Here is a 21,619-nt window from a genome sequence, read left to right as displayed (position 1 = left end):
TTAATTAGCGGAATTGTGCGACGACGTCGTGGTCGAAATTCAATTGCAACGCCCAGACGGTAAATCGGTAAAATCGCGACATCGTAGCAGGCGAGTGAGTGCAAAGAGAACCCTGGAAAGTGGTCAATGTGTGTGTATTTGGCGAGCAGTGGCGGAGCACTGAAAAAACCAGTTAGTTGGCAGTGAAAGAGATTCAATAACGTGTTGGTGGGGAAAAGAAGAACAAATTGTTTCGAGTGTGCGAGGCGACGACAGCCAACTGGTCCGGTACGAAAAAGTCCGCTTTCCTCGCTCATTAGCGGTGCTTTCCTCGGGCCCACGATCTGGAAATCGGCATTACCTAAACCGGGCCGTAGCCACCACTATCTTATCGGCCAATTGATATATGCAAGTGCAGCAGCGCGACATCAGCACTGTTCCCATCATCGCCTAGCAGGTGCGTATTGTCCACCACTTTCGACATTATATTGGTCTGATCGGGTGTCTCTCTATCTCTCTCTGGTGCGTGGTCTCAACTATATACATATATTATACGTATGTATATGCTCCGTAACAACACACTTCACTGTCTTTCGGCCATTGTTAACACCCCGGTGGTGGAGCATCTTTGGCATCCATTCAGTCGGTTCCCCATTCATTTGCCTAACAGACTCATTTCTGCCCCAACCGACGAACAAGTAAAGTGAAAGGCGGCGGCACGCGTTTCCCATCTTTTGTATTGAATTCGCTTCGGCAGCGAGGAAAGCGAAATCGTTCTTAGTCATCAGGACGTTTGAGTGGTGGAGTGGGGTGAGCCAAATTAAGGAGCAGATACACATGCATCCGCCTGGCAACAGGGATGTCACAAAAAACATTTTAAACATTATATACGCCTACTTGTTTCATTCTGGGATTACTAATTAGATAAAAGGAACAAGGATGAAATCCTATTTATTTTTTGCCGACTCCAGGAGGAAATCAAAGTCGGCCGATAACATAATTATATCGATATCTGTAAAATCAACAATTGCAATTTGTTAGGAGAACAAAATTTCATTGTTAAAGATATTTCAGGCTTTTCGAAAGCCTGATGCATGCAAAATACTTTCCATTTTGTATGTTATTTTTTATGGTTGAATACTTGTTCTTGTATTGAAAATATCCCGGTTTTACCTATTCCAGCGTTTGATTATCCATACATTAGGACGAAAAAATGATGTCTAAGAAAGCCGGCAAGACAGGCCAAAGCACTGTTGACCCACGACGTTATTGATTTTTGCAGCTGCTTGGCGGCTTAATCATTCGTTTTGTGGCGTGACAAGTGTTTCGGCACCACACCCACTTACATACATACATACATACATATGTCATAGGGAAAAGCGTAAGCGGAAGTGATTTCATAGACCGAAACTCACCCCGAAAACGGAAAACAGAGCACGTTGAAAGCGGGTTTTCCGTGCTTTGTGGCCATTGCCTGCACCAAGTAGATAGTTGAGGTCTATGTTGAGGTTAGGACTTTCCGAATCCATGTGATTTTCCAGTGTGCCGGCTTCTGTGCGTCGTCGCAAAAGTATGCTGCACTTCGGGGGTGCAAACAGCATGCTTTTCGTTTCGTTTTCGTTGAATTTTCACGGCCGAATTGATTTTTCCAGTATAGACATTACAAAATGCCTCGTAGCAGCGGCAATAATAAAGAGCCATTTCAGTTTTGCAGCCAACACGCACATCGGGGCAACTATTACCGCTCTTCCGTTCCCCGTTTTTCACTTTTACAAAAAAACTAAGGAGTAAATGCGGCCAGCACGTGGGTCTACGCATTGACTTTTCCGTTCCTCAGTTTTCATCTGGCCAAGCAATTCTCAGCTGGTCCCCGAAGAGCAAGGGGAAACGAAAGACGCAACCATGACCAACGAAACTCAAAACTCCAAACTTGAGCAATTTGTAGACTAAAGTGTTAACTAACCGTGAAGTTGGTCAGTGGGAAACCCAGAGAAGATGGTCTACCTCCAAAGCTCATAAAGAGCAACAAAAAAGGCACAAAGACTTTGAATATCTTATATCTTTTTTTTATAAACTAAGATAAGCAGCTAAAAAAGTTTAACCTTACTGAGGCAAACATATCCGAGTTTAACGAGCTACGATTTCTGGCAAAGCACTTGCAAATATTTCTCGCTGTGTAGTTGCGGCAGACAAGAAGCTCGGCAATTGTTTGATCGATTCCTTCGTCCGCTTCCGCTCCGCCGCTATTGGCTGTTGCCTTTTGCCCGGCTATTCGCCACTTGCTAACAGTTGTTTTCGTACGTGAGCAGCGCTCGGATACACAGATACTCATACTCCCCTTCAGATACTCAGATAGCTTCCTCTTCTGCCTGGATGATGCGATGCACTGTGTCCAAGCGGAAGCAACTCCATTTATGTAAATTGCTTGCGTGACATTTCAATGCGACGGGGCGCTTTTGAAAAGCTGGAGCGGAATAGGTCGAGCGGGATAAGCGGTGGCTGGGGAGCGTTGAAGAATCAGCTCCATTGTTGGAACCTAGCTGGTCTGGCAGCTAGGGCTGCCACGGGCTGCTCCGTCATGCCAACAGTTGGCAATCAGTTTAACTGTGCTTTTTATGGCCGTACTTTGCGCTTTTTATGCGCACTCGTTGCATCACATGTGCAATATCACTGCACTAATGTTTTTCCAATCAGTATCAGATGTACTCGCAACTAGTGCGAATGAATCTGCATGTTTTCCATCTGCGTGATTTTCTTACTCCGCTTTAATTATCCACAGTTCCTCATTCGATTCATGTCATTAATACATGATCGGGCACAGCGATCTTTGTTTTTACAAATAATAAGGCGATCTTGGAAATATTTGCATCTAAATGCTTGGCTTTATCCTGCAACCAGGAGTAATAGAAACATAAATAAGGAATTGCTTTAATTTAAATATATTGGATTTGCATTGCTTAATAGCAGTACCAGATATGATATGATTCCTCTTTTTGCCCCTTACAGTCTTTACATTCCCAAATTTCCGCTCCGATTTCATCACCCCAATTTGTGAGCTGATGAAAAGGGCATTACTAAACAATACAGCCTTTGGATTACCATATTTTGGAGAAACGTTACAAAGAGATAAAATTCATATTTGGGTTTAGTTTGTCGGGCGCCGTAAACTTGGCCCAAAACAAACATTGCCACGGGTTTTCGGCTATAATTCGTTTGCTTAATTTGCTTTTTCGAGCTCGCAGTTCAGCGAGGTGAAACGGTTAAATGTTTTCCAAACTGCCCCAATGCTTTCCTTCACCAAACGTACATACATATGAACATACATACTTGCTTTGCGTGTGGTGCTCATGGTTGTTGTGCTGTGCCGCCCCTCCCATGTGTGTGCATTATGCTAACTAGACCCTAATGTCGGTGCCCGGTGGCCGGGTGTTTTGAGTGCTCCACATTAGTAGTTTTTGTGGAATATGCCCCATAAAGGGCCATTCGATACGTTTCAGCCAGGGCTCCAGCCAGAGTTCATTGCACTGGATCGTCGAATCGTAGAGCAACGACTTTGGGTCGCGACCATGCCAAATGGAAAATGTCAGCAATTTATGAATTATGTAGTGGGAAACACAGGAACCGCAGAAAACGTGATCGGAAAATGCCACAGAAACAGTGCATAAATACGTAAAAATATTCAAATTTGGGTTATTAAATTTGAATAAACGTACAGAAAGTCTCTCGAAGATTTCAGGATTATTACCTATGTACATATTATTTAAAATAACGGGTGTTTTTTTTAGAGGTATAGAACTTTAAGTTGGCATTACTGTTCAAGATGGCGACCGATTTAACAGCTGTCAAGTGATTTATTCTCAGTTTGGTTTGGCAATTCGTCATGCGTGCTTACAAAATCCAACTCGTGCAAGAATTGAAACCAAACGATCATCAAGCAAGGCGTAGATTCGTCGAATGGGCCCAAAACGAGATTGCTGTTGTTCCCGATTTTTCATAAGCCTCCAAGATCTTGTGATTTAACACCGCTAGACTACTTTTTGTGGGGCTATGTAAAGTCATTGGTCTATGCGGATAAGCCACAAACGCTAAACCATTTGGAAGACAACATTCGCCGTGTTATTGCCGATATACGGCCAAATGTTGGAAAAAGTCATTGCAAATTGGACGTCCAGATTGGACTACATCCGAGCCAGCCGTGGCGGTCATATGCCAGAAATCATATTTAAAATGTAATGCCACAAGATTATCTTTCATGTCAATAAAATTCATGTCAATCGAATAATCCATCGTTGTTTTATTGCAATTTAAAGTTCTATACCTCTAAAAAAAACACCCTATATCATTAGTATCATTATCATTATTATTAGTATACTTAAATTAATAAAAACTGAAGATTTTACACTGAAAATCAATGTAATTGGGAGAACGACATCTGTGTTCGAATATGCCAATTGCCTATTCATTTTACAATTATCCTATGAGTTTTACATTTTTCCTTAGAACATGATCAACAATTATGTTAAAACCGGATTTATAATAAAAACCTCTAAACTGAAATTTCAATTTGAATATGTTAAACCAACACTTCAGTTTTTTCAGTGCACCGTTTTCTTCGATTTCATTAGATATGGCAGCTCAATTTTCTGCTTGTCTCCGTGCCTTTGCCCACAAAATGTTGACTTTTCGAATTAAGTTTCACCGTTAGCAAAGATCAGGCGGTCTTTCGCTGGATTCTCGCCTTTCGGCAGCGCTGCCGGCGATTTTCGCATTCAGTCGAAAAAGTTGACCTAGTCAACGAAATGGAGATTCGCGATATCTTTTCCCTGAGTGGGAACTAGTTATATGAGCTTTTGGTAAGCTTTGTAAAAGCTTTTAAACTTTCTTTCGGAAGAGAAAACGCTCTTAAAAGCAAAACTTTGCTCTCTTGCGCTTCTTATTTTGACATTGCAATACGCTCTTGTAGTTGCTGTATATTGTAAGTACTACGAACATTATAAACAACTATAACCAACCTTTGGGTTCCCAAGGTTTTAAACCTTCAAAACCTATACTTTGGGAATGACTGTTGGGCACAGACGTTGAAAATGTAATGCAAGCAGACGATGGGCAAAGTTTTGAGGGCATTTAAGTCAAGGCTCACTCAAGTTGAGGGCTCACCTTTCCTCTCATTTTCCCCTTTACTTACTAATACTCGGTAATATTAAGCAGGTAAAAAGTTGTTTACAAACCTACGAAAATAAAAAACAACGCAGGTGTTTGACTGTGCTCTAATGAATAAAAACAAGTGCAGCGTCGATGAGCAGCACACAGCTCAACTGATAATATGAACTTAATCATGCTGTGCGCAAATCGAAAATCAAATACCCTACTCTGGTAGATTCTATTGTTTCTTATAGTTTGTTTTTAATTTTTGTTACACCTACAAGCAATGCCAAAACTTGTAGTAAAATGTGGTATTATATGGCTAGACGGCAAAGAATGAATTGTTTTGAATTAATTTTTTCAGCACTATTTTATTGGTATTTCCCCAATGGACTTCGCAACTAAAACTCTAATTCAAAACAGTTGTTTTAACACACAGCTTAGAAAGCGATGATTAGGTATCTTTGATATCGTGTAAGGCTGATTGTCTGCACTATAGTGAGTATATAGTGAGGGTATTAGAAACCAAAATAGAGTGGATATATGAGTGCCCACGCGCGTGCCGATCGCGCAATGGTGTGCGATATGTTCGGTGGCTTGTTTGTGACTTTACTGTGCTGTAACAAAAACAAGTAAATAAAACAGCAATTAGAAACGCAGTTCCAGTTCCATCATGTGCTTCTGAAGCTAACCCACACTCCCTCAAAGATTTCGGATACTACTGCAATCCGTCAATTGTATGTACATATATCCAATCCCGATCCGTGGGGGCAAACAAACTCACATAGCGTTGTTTACACATTCGTTATTTTTAAGTGTGTTTTCTGCAATTCGACCAGAGGCATGTGCACTTGTTGCCGCGGCCTGTTGTTGTTTACAGCAAATCAAAGCTGCTTTACATATCCAACCGAATGTCCCACCATTCTCCACATTCTTAGCGCCGAGCCCTCCGACGGCGACCAATGGCAGCCAAGTAAACAAGCAGCGGGCAAAACAAAACACACCATCAGCCGGCAACGCGGAAGTGAACTTGTTTACGTCTTATCCGAGCGGCAATTAAATATCGGGCCATATCGCAGTGCCACTAGCTCTGTATCTATGACTACCCGCACTATACTTACTTGTCGTATCGGAAAAACGCTCCACTATGCAGGCCTACCCACCAGCTTAGCCTTGAAAATTCCCTCAGAAGGGATAAACATACGTATATTGGAAAATACTAAGCAAATATTGTAGGAAGCATCTGCAAATGTTCCAAAAAGATTCAAAAAGTGTCATTTCATGTGTTGGTTTATAAGTTAAACTTCCACTTGATACAGTATCCATTTCGTTAAAATGAACTGAAAGCAACATAATCATGTGTGGTTCATGTAATAAATCAAGTCCATAGGGCTAACAAAAACGCCATTGACTACCACTCTTCGCACCCTTAAAGCTTGAAATCTCGGCCATATACACATGATTTAAACAAAAACGAGTTGATTGAACGCAGAAATAGCTGAAGTGTCAACACTGCCCCCCAGCAAATGACCCTGGCTGCTATAATTTACGATAACTCTCGGGCGTGTTTATTAATATGAATCTCTGACTGCCAGAAACTTAAAGCCGAAGCAGCTTTTTCGGATGGCGAGGTGATTGCTCGCACCGGTTTGTGGTCATCCAAGGGGGCCTGCCCTCTCAACCGGCTTCCGCCTTTGGGGATATACACAATTCTATGCTCCCATGCTCCACCTCAACTGCGTAGTTCGACCAGTCTATTAAATAGTGCTTATAGTGGCATATAGTATCTGCCGATGTATGTCAAGCTATTTGCTCGCTCATATATGTTTGCAGGATCTTGGTCTGCTGAGGCGCGAGTAAGCCACACGCGCTCGCAACTATTTCGACCTTGAGCGGACTAGCGGCACTATCATCCACTGGCGGTTGTTTTGCTCGTTATCCCACTCTGATTATATTACAGTGTAGAACCCGATTGCACGTGTGTATGTTCACACATGTATATACGTATATGGGAATGGCGCAGATACATGTGAATGAAGGGGCTCGTCTCATGCTGACCGCTCGATTGGGATGTGTGTTACGTGTTTTTATTTAAAGCTGAGAAAAAACCAGTTATTGGTGGGGCATATTTATTCTGTCTTAAGCATTCTTGGATGGTGTAAACAGAACATAAACAGAAAGGTCTCGAGTTCATGTTACTCAAGTTGGCAAGCTTTTAAAGCAATTTAATCTCTAATTTCCTTTGATTCAGGAACAAAAGTACTGTATACACTGGTAAACGAATCTAAGGAAGCCTGTGGCTTACATTTCTCTGGGCCTTTTTATTTAAAAGACTTCTCTTCATCGATCAAAATTTTAGTGTGTAAATGCAATTCATCGGATCTATCGCCATTCCACTCATGTACGTACAATTAGCGGAGATTCAGAGGTTCATGAACTGCTGCATTTCTCCGGCGGAAGGGCGTGCACATGTACATATCTGCGGGGAATTGGCTGCCATCAAGTGGCCACCTTCGGTCGACGTTGGTTCAGTTCACTTTGACGGACTGCTCCGGACAGTCGTGCTGCGATAAACCCTCGGTTCCACCCGTATCTTTTGCCGAGGCCCCTATCGTGCCAAGTTTTCTTATCGGGCATTGGGGCAATCTTATCGCCAGCACCAGAAAGTCGGGAAAAAAGTGGTGGAAAACAGCCAGCTCAGTCAGCTCAACTAAAATTGGTCGGAATTAATGTGTTTTTTCGCAGCTCGTCGCTGTTATGCTGCCTCAGTAGGGTAATAATTAATCAATTGATTACCAAGTTCGACTAAATGATTATAAGTGAGAGTGTTCATGTTCTTAAGACGTTATCTAAAAAAAATTCGAGAAATAGAAATAGAGCCCCTTGACATGTGTATAACCTCAAATAGCAAAAGAATTCGATCAAGTTCTTCTGACCTACACTATCAACATAGACCGGTGATAAGTCGTGACTTAAGAGTACAAGTTTGTACTGGCTTTAATATCAATCTGCGCAGATCGATTTGTGATTCATCACTTGATATAAGTGGCCTTGGTATTTCCACTTCCCGTTTGCAATTTACGACCGATTTGAACCGACAGACCGATTAGATAAGCCCGTAGCATGGTTGTGGGTTGTACTTTACAGTCTTAACTCTGTGCTGACAAACACACGCACACACATCCCCCAATTAATCGCCACTAACTCACCCACCCCTGACTAAGTTTATGTGAAAGCAACAGCATCATAAATTACTAAACGCAACGCCTAACACCCAGTGTAATCGCCTAATCGCAAGAGCATCCCCATTTCTTCTACGCATACAGATCAGTATCAGGATCAAGAGCAAGGTAACCTTCGAGCACTACATGTAACAAAACTAGAGACGGTTCTCCAGCCCGCGGACTAATTGAGGTCACTATCCAATCCCATTCAATCATGCCGCTCTTCACAAGAAAATCACCAAAACAAGGACCCACCACGGATGGGGGCTCCCAGTTCGGCAGTCGCTCCTCCATGAACTCCGGATCCTCCCAGGGCAGCCACATTAGCAATAACAACAACAATAGCATTCCGGAAAAAACAAAGCCCCCGCTGGTCTTCCACTGCCAACTGGCCCACGGCAGTCCCACCGGTCTAATCCACGACTTCTCCAGCGTTCGAGAGCTGTACCAGAAGATTGCCGAGTGCTTCGACATATCCGAGAAGGACATTCTCTTCTGCACCCTCAACTCGCACAAGGTGGACATGACGCGTCTGCTGGGCGGGCAGATCGGGCTGGACGACTTCATCTTCGCCCATCGCAAGGGTCGACCCAAGGAGATTGAGATTGTGAAGTCGCAGGATGCCCTCGGGCTCACGATTACCGACAATGGAGCCGGCTACGCCTTCATAAAGCGCATCAAGGAGGACTCGATCATCGACCGCATCGAGCACATCTGCGTGGGCGATCATATCGAGAAGCTCAACGGCCAGAATATGGTGGGCAAGCGGCACTACGAGGTGGCGCGCATGCTAAAAGACATAGCCACCGGTGAGACCTTCACACTGCGGCTGGTGGAGCCCGTACGGAGCGGATTCCAGGGCATCGGACCGCGCAGCCAGTCAAGGGCGTCGGGTTCGGCCGGAGGAAAGAACTACGGCAGCGGCAAGGAGACGCTGCGGTTCAAGGCCAATGGCAATGCCCAGATCGAGCCACAGTTCGATGAGGCGACTGTGGCTGGCATCGAGGCCATTAATAACCTGCTGGAGTCCTTCATGGGCATTAACGACACGGAGCTGGCGTCCCAGATCTGGGACTTGGGCGACCAAAAGTCCAACTCGATGGACTTCGCCGAGGCCATCGACAACTCGGACCTGGAGTCGTTCGGTTTCACGGATGACTTCATCATCGAGCTGTGGGGTGCCATAACGGATGCCCGCCGCAAATCCACGACCAGTCCCAAGTAATTGGGTAACCATACCAGACGCATTTCACTTTGCCGGTTACTACTGGGTCCAATAAATGAGAAGTCCTTCTTAGTAACTGCTATTATCTGCTATCTGCTAACTGAGAATGTTTTGTTTTAGAGCCTAGTTTTTATTTACACATATCATGCTGCAATCCCATATACAATCATATGTCGTCTGCCTTTGCCAATTGTTTAATAACCTATTTATTATATATATTTTTGCGTTCAGATGAACGGAGGGATGGGATGTGTCGAGCCATCCCACTATACATATATTTTTTGGTACAATTTGTTCGATGTACATACATACGTATAACTATACTTTTTAGTTTTATCCTTTAAACAATACAAATATATTTAAATTATTTAAATCGTATGTGATTTTGCTGTTGTTTTTTATTTTGATTGTTATTGCTTTCTGTTTTGGTAAGTTTGTTTATTTGCTCGGGTCTTAAGTTATAATTTGATTCACAAATAAGAACTATTAGTTTGTCGTAGGCGTTGTTATCTTTTGTTGGCACCGATCGCATGGCATTCGAAAAATATTCCACAGTCCCCAACTGTGACGAATTGTTGGCTGCTTTTCTCTTGCGGTTTTTGTTTTTCTTCAACTTGCTTAAGTAGCGACGGTCCTAGTAAACATATTTGGACCATGGATCATTTAAAATATTCTCATTAGTATATTCTAAAGCAGACTTCCTGTACAAAAGAACAATTTATGTACATAGTCATCGGGAAAACATCTCCAGTGACGTAGATCGCGCCATTCCACAGTGACGTTCCTTTCGATTCCCAGATCTGATCAGATCGCACAAACATATGCATATATCTTTATTTTATTTATTACATGTGCGAAGCTTTTGATTGCGCATAAACAGCTGCTGTTTGGCGTGTGAGCAGCTGATAAGCACAATTATTAAGGCTCGCCAAAAGCAAAGAACGGCAGAGAGAGAGAGAGAGCAAGAGAGAGAGATATGATTTTGCCCACTAACACTGACAGAAATCGCAATATACAGCGGTGGTCAATTGTACAGCAACTGTTGAACATTTTGTTTACACTCAGGTCATTTAACAATTAATATCGTATTTTTAACAGATTAGAAACGAAAATTTCTTAGATTTAAAGAACTTAAACAAGTTATAAAGCTTGCGCTATTAGTACGGCCACAGCTGTTTGTGCACACATACAAATGTAGATGGCAACATGGCAACAAGAGTTACATGACTTTCCGGTTTTACAGGTTCGTGTCTGCTGCAAAGCTTTCGCTCTCCCATTCACTCACACTCTGGCACCTGCCTAATTCGATTAGCCGCACCGCTTGAACGCTCAGTCTTCAAAGCGATCTCGACCGAGCAACAAGTGAACGGAAGAATTCGAGCAGAGAAGAATCAGAAACGGAAAGACCGAGGAAACACTCGTGAACTCTTTAATAACATTGTGAACCGAAAACCAGAACTGAACCAGCCACTGAAAATACACGGAAAGCAGAGTGATTCGCCATAGTTTTGCTTGTGCTTTCAAGGGCACCTATCATACAGCTGTGCTGCAAATTTTGTGCCAGGTAGTGAATTTAAATGAAAGGCCGAAAACCCACGAATTATATTGAAAATTTCCATTATACTAGAGATTTGTCGAGAACGTATGTACGCCTGCAGACGTATTCTTGGCAAGATTTTCGGTTAGACTTTGGTCGCGTGTTTGCTTGCTTGTTTGTTCGCCCCCTTTTCTTCGCTCGCGGTTCCCGATCAAAAATTCCCTGGACTTTGATCGTGACTCAACACAAACAGCCGCAGACCCAGACCCATTAAAAAGTGCATATTATAGCTAAACTCGTCGCGAAATAAAACCAATCTGCTGGGAGTGAAATTAGACGCGGTGCGGGAACGATGTTGCGTGATATTTTGTGCACAGCGAAAAAGCAAGGCTCACTTTTTAGATGTGTTTGCAGATCTATATTGTATCAACTAACACATTGTTCTGTTTGAACACATCTTGGGAAACACAAATGTTGCTGAACATCCTTATCTTTGGAGCCTCTGAGTTTTTTTGTGTGGAAATCCGAGTTCTCCTTTGTGCCTTTGTTTGGATAACTGTATGTACATATATACAAAGTGCTTACTTGAGTTCTCCCGAAGTTGGCCCCATTCTTAGGTTTCTTTGTTGCCCTCTGTAGTTAGGCTGTTAACATCGGCTGATTTCCATGCGTTTCATCGCATGTTGTTTTGCTCCACGTTTCTCGGCCTGCTTGCCTCCCCAGCTTCGCAGGTGAAAGTGAAGCGGGCCGCAACGCGTCAGATGGCGTGATTTCTGCGGTTCGAGTGCGATTGCTGCGTGCAATTGAAGGACCCTTGATTAAGTGCCCCACCTATCATACACTGAGAGAAAAGCTTTAAGTCACCGAATAATATGTCCTTATGTCTGTCAAAATAGTTGGTCTGTTTAGAACAGAAAGCAATATGCATTAGATAGCTATTTCCTGTTTGTTTGAAGTTTATTTAAGCCTGACACAATTATCAAAAGATTATGACAAACTCGAATGTTTATAAACACATGGCTATATGGGTGTGAATTATTTGTTGCGATGGCTACAGTTTAAACTTACAAACAGTATATGTATGATGTTTGAATTGTTTGACTGTGTTTTCAAAAATAGTCTATCTTAAAAAAAAGTAAGCAGAGGTCGCAAGAACGATTGTGTGTGTAAAATCGTTTTCTGAACATCCGATGTCCAGCGATCTTTGATTAAAATCATACTTTATTCGTAGAAATCATTAATATACATAGTTATGACTTTGTAAACAAATACAAACATGCATATTATACAAAATATCACTACAAATGAGATGTTTAGGAAACTATTTCACGTGTAATCTGAGTGTTAAGAGACAAAAACAGAGTAAAATATGTAACAGGTACTAGAAGCACTAGAACGTATGAACTCGGGAAAGCTCAGGAACTGTAAAAGATATACCGTTGAGATTAAGTCAAAATCTCAAATCTCAAATTCAAAAAAATATAGACTATATTTTAATTTAAAGCAAACAAACAACAAATAAACTAGTAAGTTATTTGGTAGTTCGAGCTAAATCCAATCAAAAATTGGTATCAACAAAACCACCTACTTTTTGCGTATTTAGATCTGACTCTTATCTATCAAATTCCTGCAAATTCCCAGGTATGGTAACTGCGATAATCGGCAGATTGTCAAATGTGTGGATTGCCGATACCGACGACCGACCGTTGGCACGGCTGCCAAAAGCCAAAAATCTATCAATTATTGTTTGTCGAATTCGCTTAATTACTGTACAATGTTGGACGTTGAACTCCATGGCTAGTTATTAACGAATTCGCTCGGTTGTATTGTTGTATTTCGAGTTGTAAAGCCCGCGTTCCACTCGATATAGCGTGATGTCTTTCGGAGCCCACGATTAATACAACTTATTACGTTTGCGAATGTGTGTGCACTTCGAGGCGATATTTGTTCTGAGTTTTATCATTCGCGAACAGTAGAACACGCCACTGGCATCGGTAACCGTCTTTGATAAGCGGCGTTCGACTGTATTTATCACCCCAATTCATCGGTGACACTCGTAAATAGTTTTTATCCCAGATAAGTGCTCAAAGGTGCCTTCACCACAATCCACTGCCCGAATAATTTTATTAACCCACCACCTTGACAGGTTTCCAATCTCCTTGAACTTGTAAGAAACGTAACGTAAATAAAATGAATTTCAACTAAGCGATGTTTGCACTATTCAGGATTATTGTTTTCTTTTATTAGTTCCAAATATACAATTCAAGACAAATTATCAAACAAATATTTGCATGATTTTGGAGATATCTAAAATTTTAGATCAAACTTGGGACTATTTAAATTATTCCAGTGTCCGTGTTAAAAATTGTCAAACATAATCATAGGCATTTCTCTGCGGTTGCTATGGCTGTGACCACTGCTGTAGAATATATTTTACATACATACATGTTTATGTAGATACGCAGCTGCTTTGTTTATAATTTTCATATTGCACTCGTATTTTCGACGTCACGTCCGCCGTTTGGCAACATTTCAGCGTGAGTACCTCGTGTTGCCGAGGTGACACAACCACAACCATGTTGCTGTGGGGGGGAAAGGGGCATGTTGCCGGCGGTCAGCAACACTTTGCTACGCGGCTTTGTCTCTGGTCTGTTCACCTTGACTTTGAGAACCGTCAGGGAGAGGATGGGTTATAAATACCATGCAGGTGCATTGGCGGGGCTTCCAACCACAGGAACACAGGCTGCTGATGCAATGCATCTATTTTCTCCGCGACGCTGGCCGTTGCCAAGCCGAAAAGAGTGTCGGAAAATGGTAAATGGCCTATACAAATTACTCATGACCGTTTCCGCTTTGCCCTTTACAGTTGCCGTATCTCAGAGGCGGGTCCAAAGTATTGCCGAGTACGTCGCAGAACCAATTTCTTCGCCAATAAGCGGCGCATTTGACCGCCTGCCCATAAACATGGCCGTCATATAACCGCACACGGCGGACGCAACCACACAAAGTCGGAGCTTTGCGATTAGACAAGCACATAGCGCGGAGTTCAAGGAGAGATCCCCACCAGCAAGGAAATCCATTTTGAAGGGAGACCAACCGCAGCAGACCAAAGATGAACAGCCTGGCGAGGGTCTTCAGCAACTTCCGCGACTTCTACAACGACATCAATGCAGCCACCCTCACGGGAGCCATCGATGTGATCGTGGTGGAGCAGCGCGATGGCGAGTTCCAGTGCTCGCCCTTCCACGTCCGGTTCGGCAAACTGGGAGTACTCAGAAGTCGGGAGAAGGTGGTAAGTAACATGATCAGATCCTAAATAAGGTTTCTCACCAACTCATAAATATTACCATTTAGTGAAGAAACTTCCACTTTTAAGGAGGTAAACCAAGAAAAAGCAAACTTTTATGTCACAGCCAATATTTATACCTTCTGAACTTTGTATTTAGAAAGTACTTTTACAAGATAATTCATATCTTATGTACACAGATCTTGTAACAGGAATAATGCCGAGTCTATTAATCATGACTCGGTATAGGTATGAAATCAATTGAATATCACTGTGGATGATTTTAATTTAGTTGCCAAGACTACGAGAATACATATTATATTGTACATACATCATAATAAAAGCAGACAGAATCCCGGAATAAATTCACATTCCATAATAAAATAATTTTAATTAATTAACTCTGTTCCATTCGATTCATTCAGGTGGACATTGAGATCAATGGCGCACCCGTCGACATACAGATGAAGCTGGGCGATTCTGGCGAGGCCTTCTTTGTGGAGGAGTGCCTGGAGGATGACGACGAGGAGCTGCCAGCCAACCTGGCCACCTCGCCCATACCTAACAGCTTCCTAGCGTCGCGGGACAAGGCCAACGACACTATGGAGGACATCAGTGGAGTGGTGACAGATAAGTAAGTAACGTTTGCTTCATACTCCACAAGATCAGTTTCACCCTATCACTTGCGAAACCATTTTAGAAACGCTAGCGAGGAGCTGCTCCTGCCACTGCCATTGCCGCGGCGCAACTCCATAGACTTCTCCAAGGAGGAGCCCAAGGAAGCCGTTGCTGAGGGCAGCAAGTTCGAGAATCAAGTCTCGGACTACACGCAGCGCAGGTACATATGCCTTTTCATGCCCACGAGAACCGGGACAGAGCTAACTAACAACATCCTTGACCCAAACAGACACACCGACAACACTCTGGAACGTCGCAACCTAAGCGAGAAGCTCAAGGAGTTTACCACCCAGAAAATCCGGCAGGAGTGGGCCGAGCACGAGGAGCTGTTTCAGGGCGAGAAGAAACCTGCGGACTCGGAGCTGGAGAACCAAAGCAAAGCTTTATACGATGCTGAGGCGGAGAAGGAAGTTCAGGCGCTAGTTAAAGACAAGGAAAAGGATCAGATCAAACCAGACGTTAACCTCACCCCGGTCACAACCAGCGAAACCACCAAGGAGGTGTCCAAGAGCAAAACCAAGAAGCGGCGCAAGAAGTCGCAAATGAAGAAGAACGCCCAGCGCAAGACCTCTTCAAGCAGCTCTTTGGGCAGCACCGGTGGCGGGGACTTACCTTCGGCGGAGACGCCATCTCTGGGAGTGATCAACATTGATGAGGGAGATGCCCCCATATCGAGTGCCACAAACAACAACAACACCTCATCGTCGAACGATGAGCAGCCATCGGCTCCCTTGGTGACAGCTCGCACTGGGGACGATAGCCCGCTCAGCGAGCTTCCCCACACCCCCACTACCAATCCCCGTCTAGATTTGGACATTCACTTCTTCAGCGATACGGAGATCACCACTCCCGTGGGCGGTGGTGGTGGTGGGTCAGGTCGCGTCGCTGGCGGACGACCTTCGACTCCCATCCAAAGTGACAGTGAACTGGAAACCACCATGCGGGACAAGCGGCATGTGGTGACTGAAGAGAGCGCCGCATCATGGAAGTGGGGCGAGTTGCCCACTCCGGAGCAGGCCAAGAATGAGGCCATGAGCGCCGCCCAGGTGCAGCAGAGCGAGCATCAATCGATGCTCAGCAACATGTTTAGCTTTATGAAGAGGGCTAATCGGCTACGCAAGGAGAAGGGCGTCGGCGAAGTGGGGGACATCTACCTGTCTGATCTGGATGCTGGCAGCATGGACCCCGAGATGGCGGCCCTATACTTCCCTAGTCCGCTGTCCAAGGCGGCAACGCCGCGTGAGGAGGACGGGGAGAGCGGCAATGGCACCAGCCTACCTCACTCGCCCAGCTCGCTGGAGGAAGGTCAAAAGAGTATTGACTCGGACTTTGACGAGACCAAGCAACAGAGGGACAACAAGTAAGTAGCACTCAGGGTTGAGCTCCAAATTGTATCCTAGACTTACATCTATAATCTGCCTTCAGGTACTTGGACTTTGTGGCCATGTCCATGTGCGGAATGTCAGAGCAGGGAGCTCCACCTTCGGACAAGGAGTTCGACCGCCACCTGGTCAACTATCCAGACGTGAGTATTCTTCAAATGGCCCAGTGCCATGTTCCGTGTATGTGTTTAAGTTCCATGCACTTCACTGCGCCTCCACGCACTGCATCCCGCCTTGTTAACAAGTCTCTTCCCATGCAACGCCCTCATTTGTACCTGTGCGCAGGTGTGCAAAAGCCCCAGCATTTTTTCATCGCCTAACCTAGTCGTACGGCTGAATGGCAAATACTACACCTGGATGGCTGCATGTCCCATTGTCATGACAATGATCACCTTCCAGAAGCCACTAACCCATGTAAGTTGGTTCAACGCCATGCCTTTTGTGTAGCCCCATGCCTTGTCTGCTGCCGGTTTTATTTAAATTATGTCCAAAATTGCCATTTGTCAGGATGCCATTGAGCAGCTGATGTCGCAGACGGTGGAGGGAAAGTGTCTGCCGGGCGACGAGAAGCAGGAGGCTGTCGCCCAGGCTGACAATGGGGGTCAGACGAAGCGCTACTGGTGGAGTTGGCGCCGTTCACAGGATGCTGCGCCAAACCATTTGAACAACACTCATGGAATGCCATTGGGCAAGGATGAGAAAGGTACATCAGGGGTACCTTGAAATAGTAATGAACAGCCCATCTAAAAGTTTTCATCTTATATTTCAGATGGTGATCAGGCAGCTGTGGCTACGCAAACCTCGCGGCCCACCTCGCCCGACATCAGCGATCCCACGCTGAGCAAGAGCGATTCCCTAGTAAACGCAGAGAATACCTCGGCGTTGGTGGACAACCTGGAGGAGCTAACCATGGCCTCAAACAAGAGCGATGAGCCCAAGGAGCGCTACAAGAAGTCGCTGCGACTCAGCTCGGCGGCTATCGTAAGTTATCCAATGTAGGCTTCAAATCGATCTTAGCAATGTCCATTCTCCTTCAGAAAAAACTAAACCTCAAGGAGGGCATGAATGAAATCGAGTTTAGCGTGACCACCGCCTATCAAGGCACGACGCGCTGCAAGTGCTACTTGTTTCGCTGGAAGCACAACGACAAGGTGGTGATCTCGGACATTGACGGCACCATCACCAAGTCAGACGTGCTGGGCCACATCCTGCCTATGGTGGGCAAGGATTGGGCGCAACTTGGTGTGGCGCAGCTTTTTTCGAAGATCGAGCAGAACGGCTACAAGCTGCTCTATCTGTCGGCTCGTGCAATCGGCCAGAGCAGGGTGACACGCGAGTACCTCCGGTCGATCCGACAGGGCAACGTGATGCTGCCGGACGGTCCGCTGCTGCTGAATCCCACGTCCTTGATATCGGCCTTCCACCGCGAGGTGATTGAGAAGAAGCCGGAGCAGTTTAAAATTGCCTGTTTGTCGGACATTCGAGATCTGTTTCCGGACAAGGAACCCTTCTACGCCGGCTACGGCAACCGGATCAATGTGAGTCTGGCGGGTTTATCTCAAAAAAATAAATTTATTGTTTCAACTTATTATTTGTTATTCCAAATAACGAATTATGCTTATATGACTAAATTAAGTTACTAAATATGGCTTTTTTTTATTCTTTCCAGGACGTATGGGCATACCGAGCCGTGGGCATTCCCATCATGCGCATATTCACGATCAACACCAAGGGCGAGTTGAAGCACGAGCTGACCCAAACATTCCAGTCCTCGTAAGTAGCGATCCGTTCACGCCCTAGCCTAGTGTTAATTGTATCCGCACAAGTGTCTCTCCCATGTACCTGGTACCGGTGTTGCTCATTACTGAACTCATGCCACATCCGATAACGTTAACTAATTCGCCAAAGAACACCAACAAACAAACGCTAATTGGCTCAAGTCGAATTAACTTCATCAAGTAACGCTAGGTGTTTTTAGCCTTATAAGTGTACCTTCTATCTGTGTAGTATGTATCCATTGTACTACCCAAACCGCACCACACTCAATCAATCAATCGATCAAAAGCCTGCCAAATCCAATTCAAGCATTTTGGTTGTCAAATTTACACAGTGGCTACATCAATCAGTCGCTAGAAGTCGACGAATACTTTCCCCTGCTAACCAACCAAGATGATTTCGATTACCGGACGGACGTCTTCGACGACGAGGAGTCCGAGGACGAGCTTCAGTTCAGCGACGACTACGACGTGAGCGTCGAGCAAGACCCGAGTGAGGAAAGCAGCGGGGATGAGGACGATGACGAAGCCCTCTACAACGATGATTTTGCGAACGATGATGATGGCATTCAGGCGGATGTGACCTCCGGCGACGAACAATCCGCAGATGTGGGTCTCATTATGCGAGTCCGCCGCGTCTCCACCAAAAACGAGGTCATTTTGGCCTCGCCTCCCAAGTGGATAAATTCCTAGACTAGCTCCAGTCCTACCCCCAGTGCAAGGTTGTGCAGCTTACAAATTGTGATAAGTTCTTTAAGAGAGTTAGGATTGTGCTATATATGTATGTGTGTACATCTGTGCCTGATGTGCCAGGTCAGCGAACTCCAAGTTCGTCGACCAGTTAAGTTTTGAAAGTATTCTGCTCCCGCAGGTCTTTATGTTTAGTTCTAAGGTTGACCATTATATAAATTACCCAACAAAATATACCTTAATTCTCGCCGTGATTGAACTCTTTTATTTCTCCGAGTGTGGCATGAGTTATGAGCTAGATTAGATTATTTTTAAAAAGAACATCGGTATTTTAGGAGTTCGTAAGTCTAAGCCATATAATTCACGTTTTATAGAATATCCTACAATACAAAAAAATGCAGTATATCCCGAGGCGCCTTTTCCCGATTGAAAATGTCCAAGAAATCGCATTGCATACCCTCGGGCTGCTCAGATCGGGGAGATTATAGCATAGCCATGGGAGTTGGCCTTAAATTATTCGTTGATCTAATGCATTGCATTATTTTCCAGATACTGCAGCATGACGTACATCGTCGATCAACTGTTCCCGCCGGTGAAACACGACGAAGCCTCCGCCGAGTTCTCCAACTTCAACTACTGGCGCGACCCCATCCCCGACCTGGAGATCCCCGAGCTGGAGACGGCACTGGTGCAACCGAGCACCAAGGTGGACATGGCCACCCTGCGTCCCATTCCCGAGAAGTAAAATGGCTACCTAGAAGCCTAACTGGCGTACTACAAACATATTTATACGGATATGCAACACACTCTATATATGTATAACAGATATCGCTATTCCAAATTGTTTGCCTAGCTTCAAACCCTCTAGATGTGCTTACCAAAAATGAAATATCTTTATTATGCATAAGCTTAGCCAGGATTCACGATTACCTTGGTTTCATTATCATTTCCTATCGATCGTTTCCAGTTAAATGGGTGGTTTAAGTTGTAATCAAAATTCAGTTATTAATAGTAACTACTACATGTAAGTTCCTTTGAGACTCCCGCAGGTTCTTAGAAGATGCATATTCCAAACGGCGTATAGGAGTTGTGATTTTGATTTCATTATTTTTCGTATGTGATCATTTAAATTAAGTTCATTGTGATGAGGTTTTTATTTGGAGTTTTTCTGAAAACTGTGCTCTAAACCTATGTATACTTAACTGATAGTGTTTCAATAAAAATAAATGCTTCAAATTCAAAGAAAACCAGTCTCCTCACGTCTCTGTCTGCGACTGGAAACCACCTCCATTCCCAGGCGGCTTTTCTCATATTGCAGTGGAAAGTTCTCGCATTGGGCTGCGGTACCTCCATGACAGCCGATAGCAGGGTGTGCGTTGGCGGAGGGGGAATTTCATTTGTCAACGTAATTTTGCCAATTCAATTAATGCTCATTTAATGCAGAGCAGGCCGACCGGCCAGCCTACAGCATACACATTGGTGTACAAAGGCCCACGGACAACGAAGTGGGCAGTTAAGTGACCACAAACGGTCGGTCGGTCATGCAAACTCAGTGGCAGATCCACAATTACTTTTCCTAGGGGGAAAGTGGGAATTATGAGACACAAGTTTTTGCATACATATGTGAACATGCCTTTTGGTTCCTAGTTCTATTAATTTTATTTCCCATTTAAACAAAGCCTGTATGAAAAAAAAGAATATTTTTCAAAAGATTCAAGTTCAAGATGAATAAATTACAATTGTTTTAGTCTTAGTTTATTTTATTTATTTTTAAAAGATCAAAAATTGAAGTCAGAAAAGATGGAAAATTATTATTCTTATAAAAAGTTGTTCCTAAAGAAGTGTCATTACATTGACTTCATGTCCTATAACAACGAAAACATTGTTAGATAATTCTATCCCGTGGGCCCCACCTATGTGAATCTCAGTTATGTTTGAATTTTATACTTAACGCGCGACGCCTCCAAACAAACAATGGGAATTTAAACAGATTTTGCTGCTTATGCTAATGCTTATGTCAGCTCAAATCAAAATCAGCTGATTCTTCTATTTAAATGTTGTTGTATACCATGTTTTTGAAAGACTGCGAGAGAAGAGGGTAGGTTAGGTGGGAGAATTGGATATATTGATTTTCGTCAGAATAAGGAAACTTTTGCGACTATATAAAGTATGAATTTAGCCATGTCCGTGCGTTTCTACGCAAAGTAGTCACTCAGTTCTAAAGCTATCTAAATGAAACTTTCCATAAAGTTTGTTTTCTATTCCAAGAAGTACATAAGTCGGCACAGGGCGGATCGGACAAGTAGTAATAAACCAAAAAAATAAACCTTTGTTGTAGCTGATCATAAAGTTGGTTTTAATTTGATACAAATTTGACAAATATATCATACAGCTGTCATAGAAACAGTCGGAAAATTATTGAAAATAGTAAAAGTGAAATCATAGTTGTGGATCATAGTGACCTTCTTGGGAATAAATATTTTTTAAATTTAATATACAATTGCTGCAAGACTTTAAATCTTCCTTTCTTGTTTTCCCCTTCCAAAAGGAAATGATATTTAATATTCATATGTTGGTAATTTAATGTAAACTATCTAAGATTGTCAGGTGTAAGTAAATTAGGAAAAATCGTATTAGCTCCCCAAATTGCCCACGATTTACTTGCTTTAAACGGAATAAATTATCTATCATCTATTCCACT

General features: G+C 43.7%; 2 protein-coding genes across 8 annotated transcripts; both read left to right on the top strand.

Moving 5' to 3' along the window:
• The first annotated feature begins 297 nt into the window (after positions 1–297).
• Positions 298–9,948, top strand: LOC120443968 (PDZ domain-containing protein GIPC3). 3 transcript variants are annotated; one of them, XM_039623435.2, is made up of 2 exons: positions 298–436; positions 8,448–9,948. In XM_039623435.2, the coding sequence occupies exon 2, from the start codon at positions 8,560–8,562 to the stop codon at positions 9,568–9,570; it is 1,011 nt and encodes a 336-aa protein (XP_039479369.1). In that variant the 5' UTR covers positions 298–436; positions 8,448–8,559; the 3' UTR covers positions 9,571–9,948. The 3 variants fall into 3 exon arrangements, with proteins under 3 accessions (XP_039479369.1, XP_039479368.1, XP_039479370.1); XM_039623434.2 differs by lacking the exon at positions 298–436 and adding an exon at positions 7,369–7,522; XM_039623436.2 differs by lacking the exon at positions 298–436 and adding an exon at positions 7,674–7,894.
• Positions 302–20,160, top strand: LOC120443966 (phosphatidate phosphatase LPIN3). Of its 5 annotated transcripts, none has more exons than XM_039623430.2 (12): positions 302–436; positions 13,974–14,399; positions 14,819–15,027; positions 15,094–15,231; positions 15,301–16,431; positions 16,497–16,596; positions 16,739–16,867; positions 16,961–17,156; positions 17,223–17,434; positions 17,491–17,991; positions 18,123–18,226; positions 18,564–19,172. In XM_039623430.2, the coding sequence occupies exons 2-12, from the start codon at positions 14,220–14,222 to the stop codon at positions 18,919–18,921; spliced, it is 3,258 nt and encodes a 1,085-aa protein (XP_039479364.1). In that variant the 5' UTR covers positions 302–436; positions 13,974–14,219; the 3' UTR covers positions 18,922–19,172. The 5 variants fall into 5 exon arrangements, with proteins under 5 accessions (XP_039479364.1, XP_039479366.1, XP_039479363.1 ...); XM_039623432.2 differs by lacking the exons at positions 302–436; positions 18,564–19,172 and adding exons at positions 10,902–11,134; positions 19,468–20,160; XM_039623429.2 differs by lacking the exon at positions 302–436 and adding an exon at positions 10,902–11,134.
• The last annotated feature ends 1,459 nt before the right edge of the window (positions 20,161–21,619 follow it).

This window comes from Drosophila santomea, chromosome 2L (genome assembly GCF_016746245.2).
Source record: "Drosophila santomea strain STO CAGO 1482 chromosome 2L, Prin_Dsan_1.1, whole genome shotgun sequence".
NCBI classification, from domain to species: Eukaryota; Metazoa; Arthropoda; class Insecta; order Diptera; family Drosophilidae; genus Drosophila; species Drosophila santomea.
This window is presented reverse-complemented; position numbering and strand designations above follow the sequence as displayed.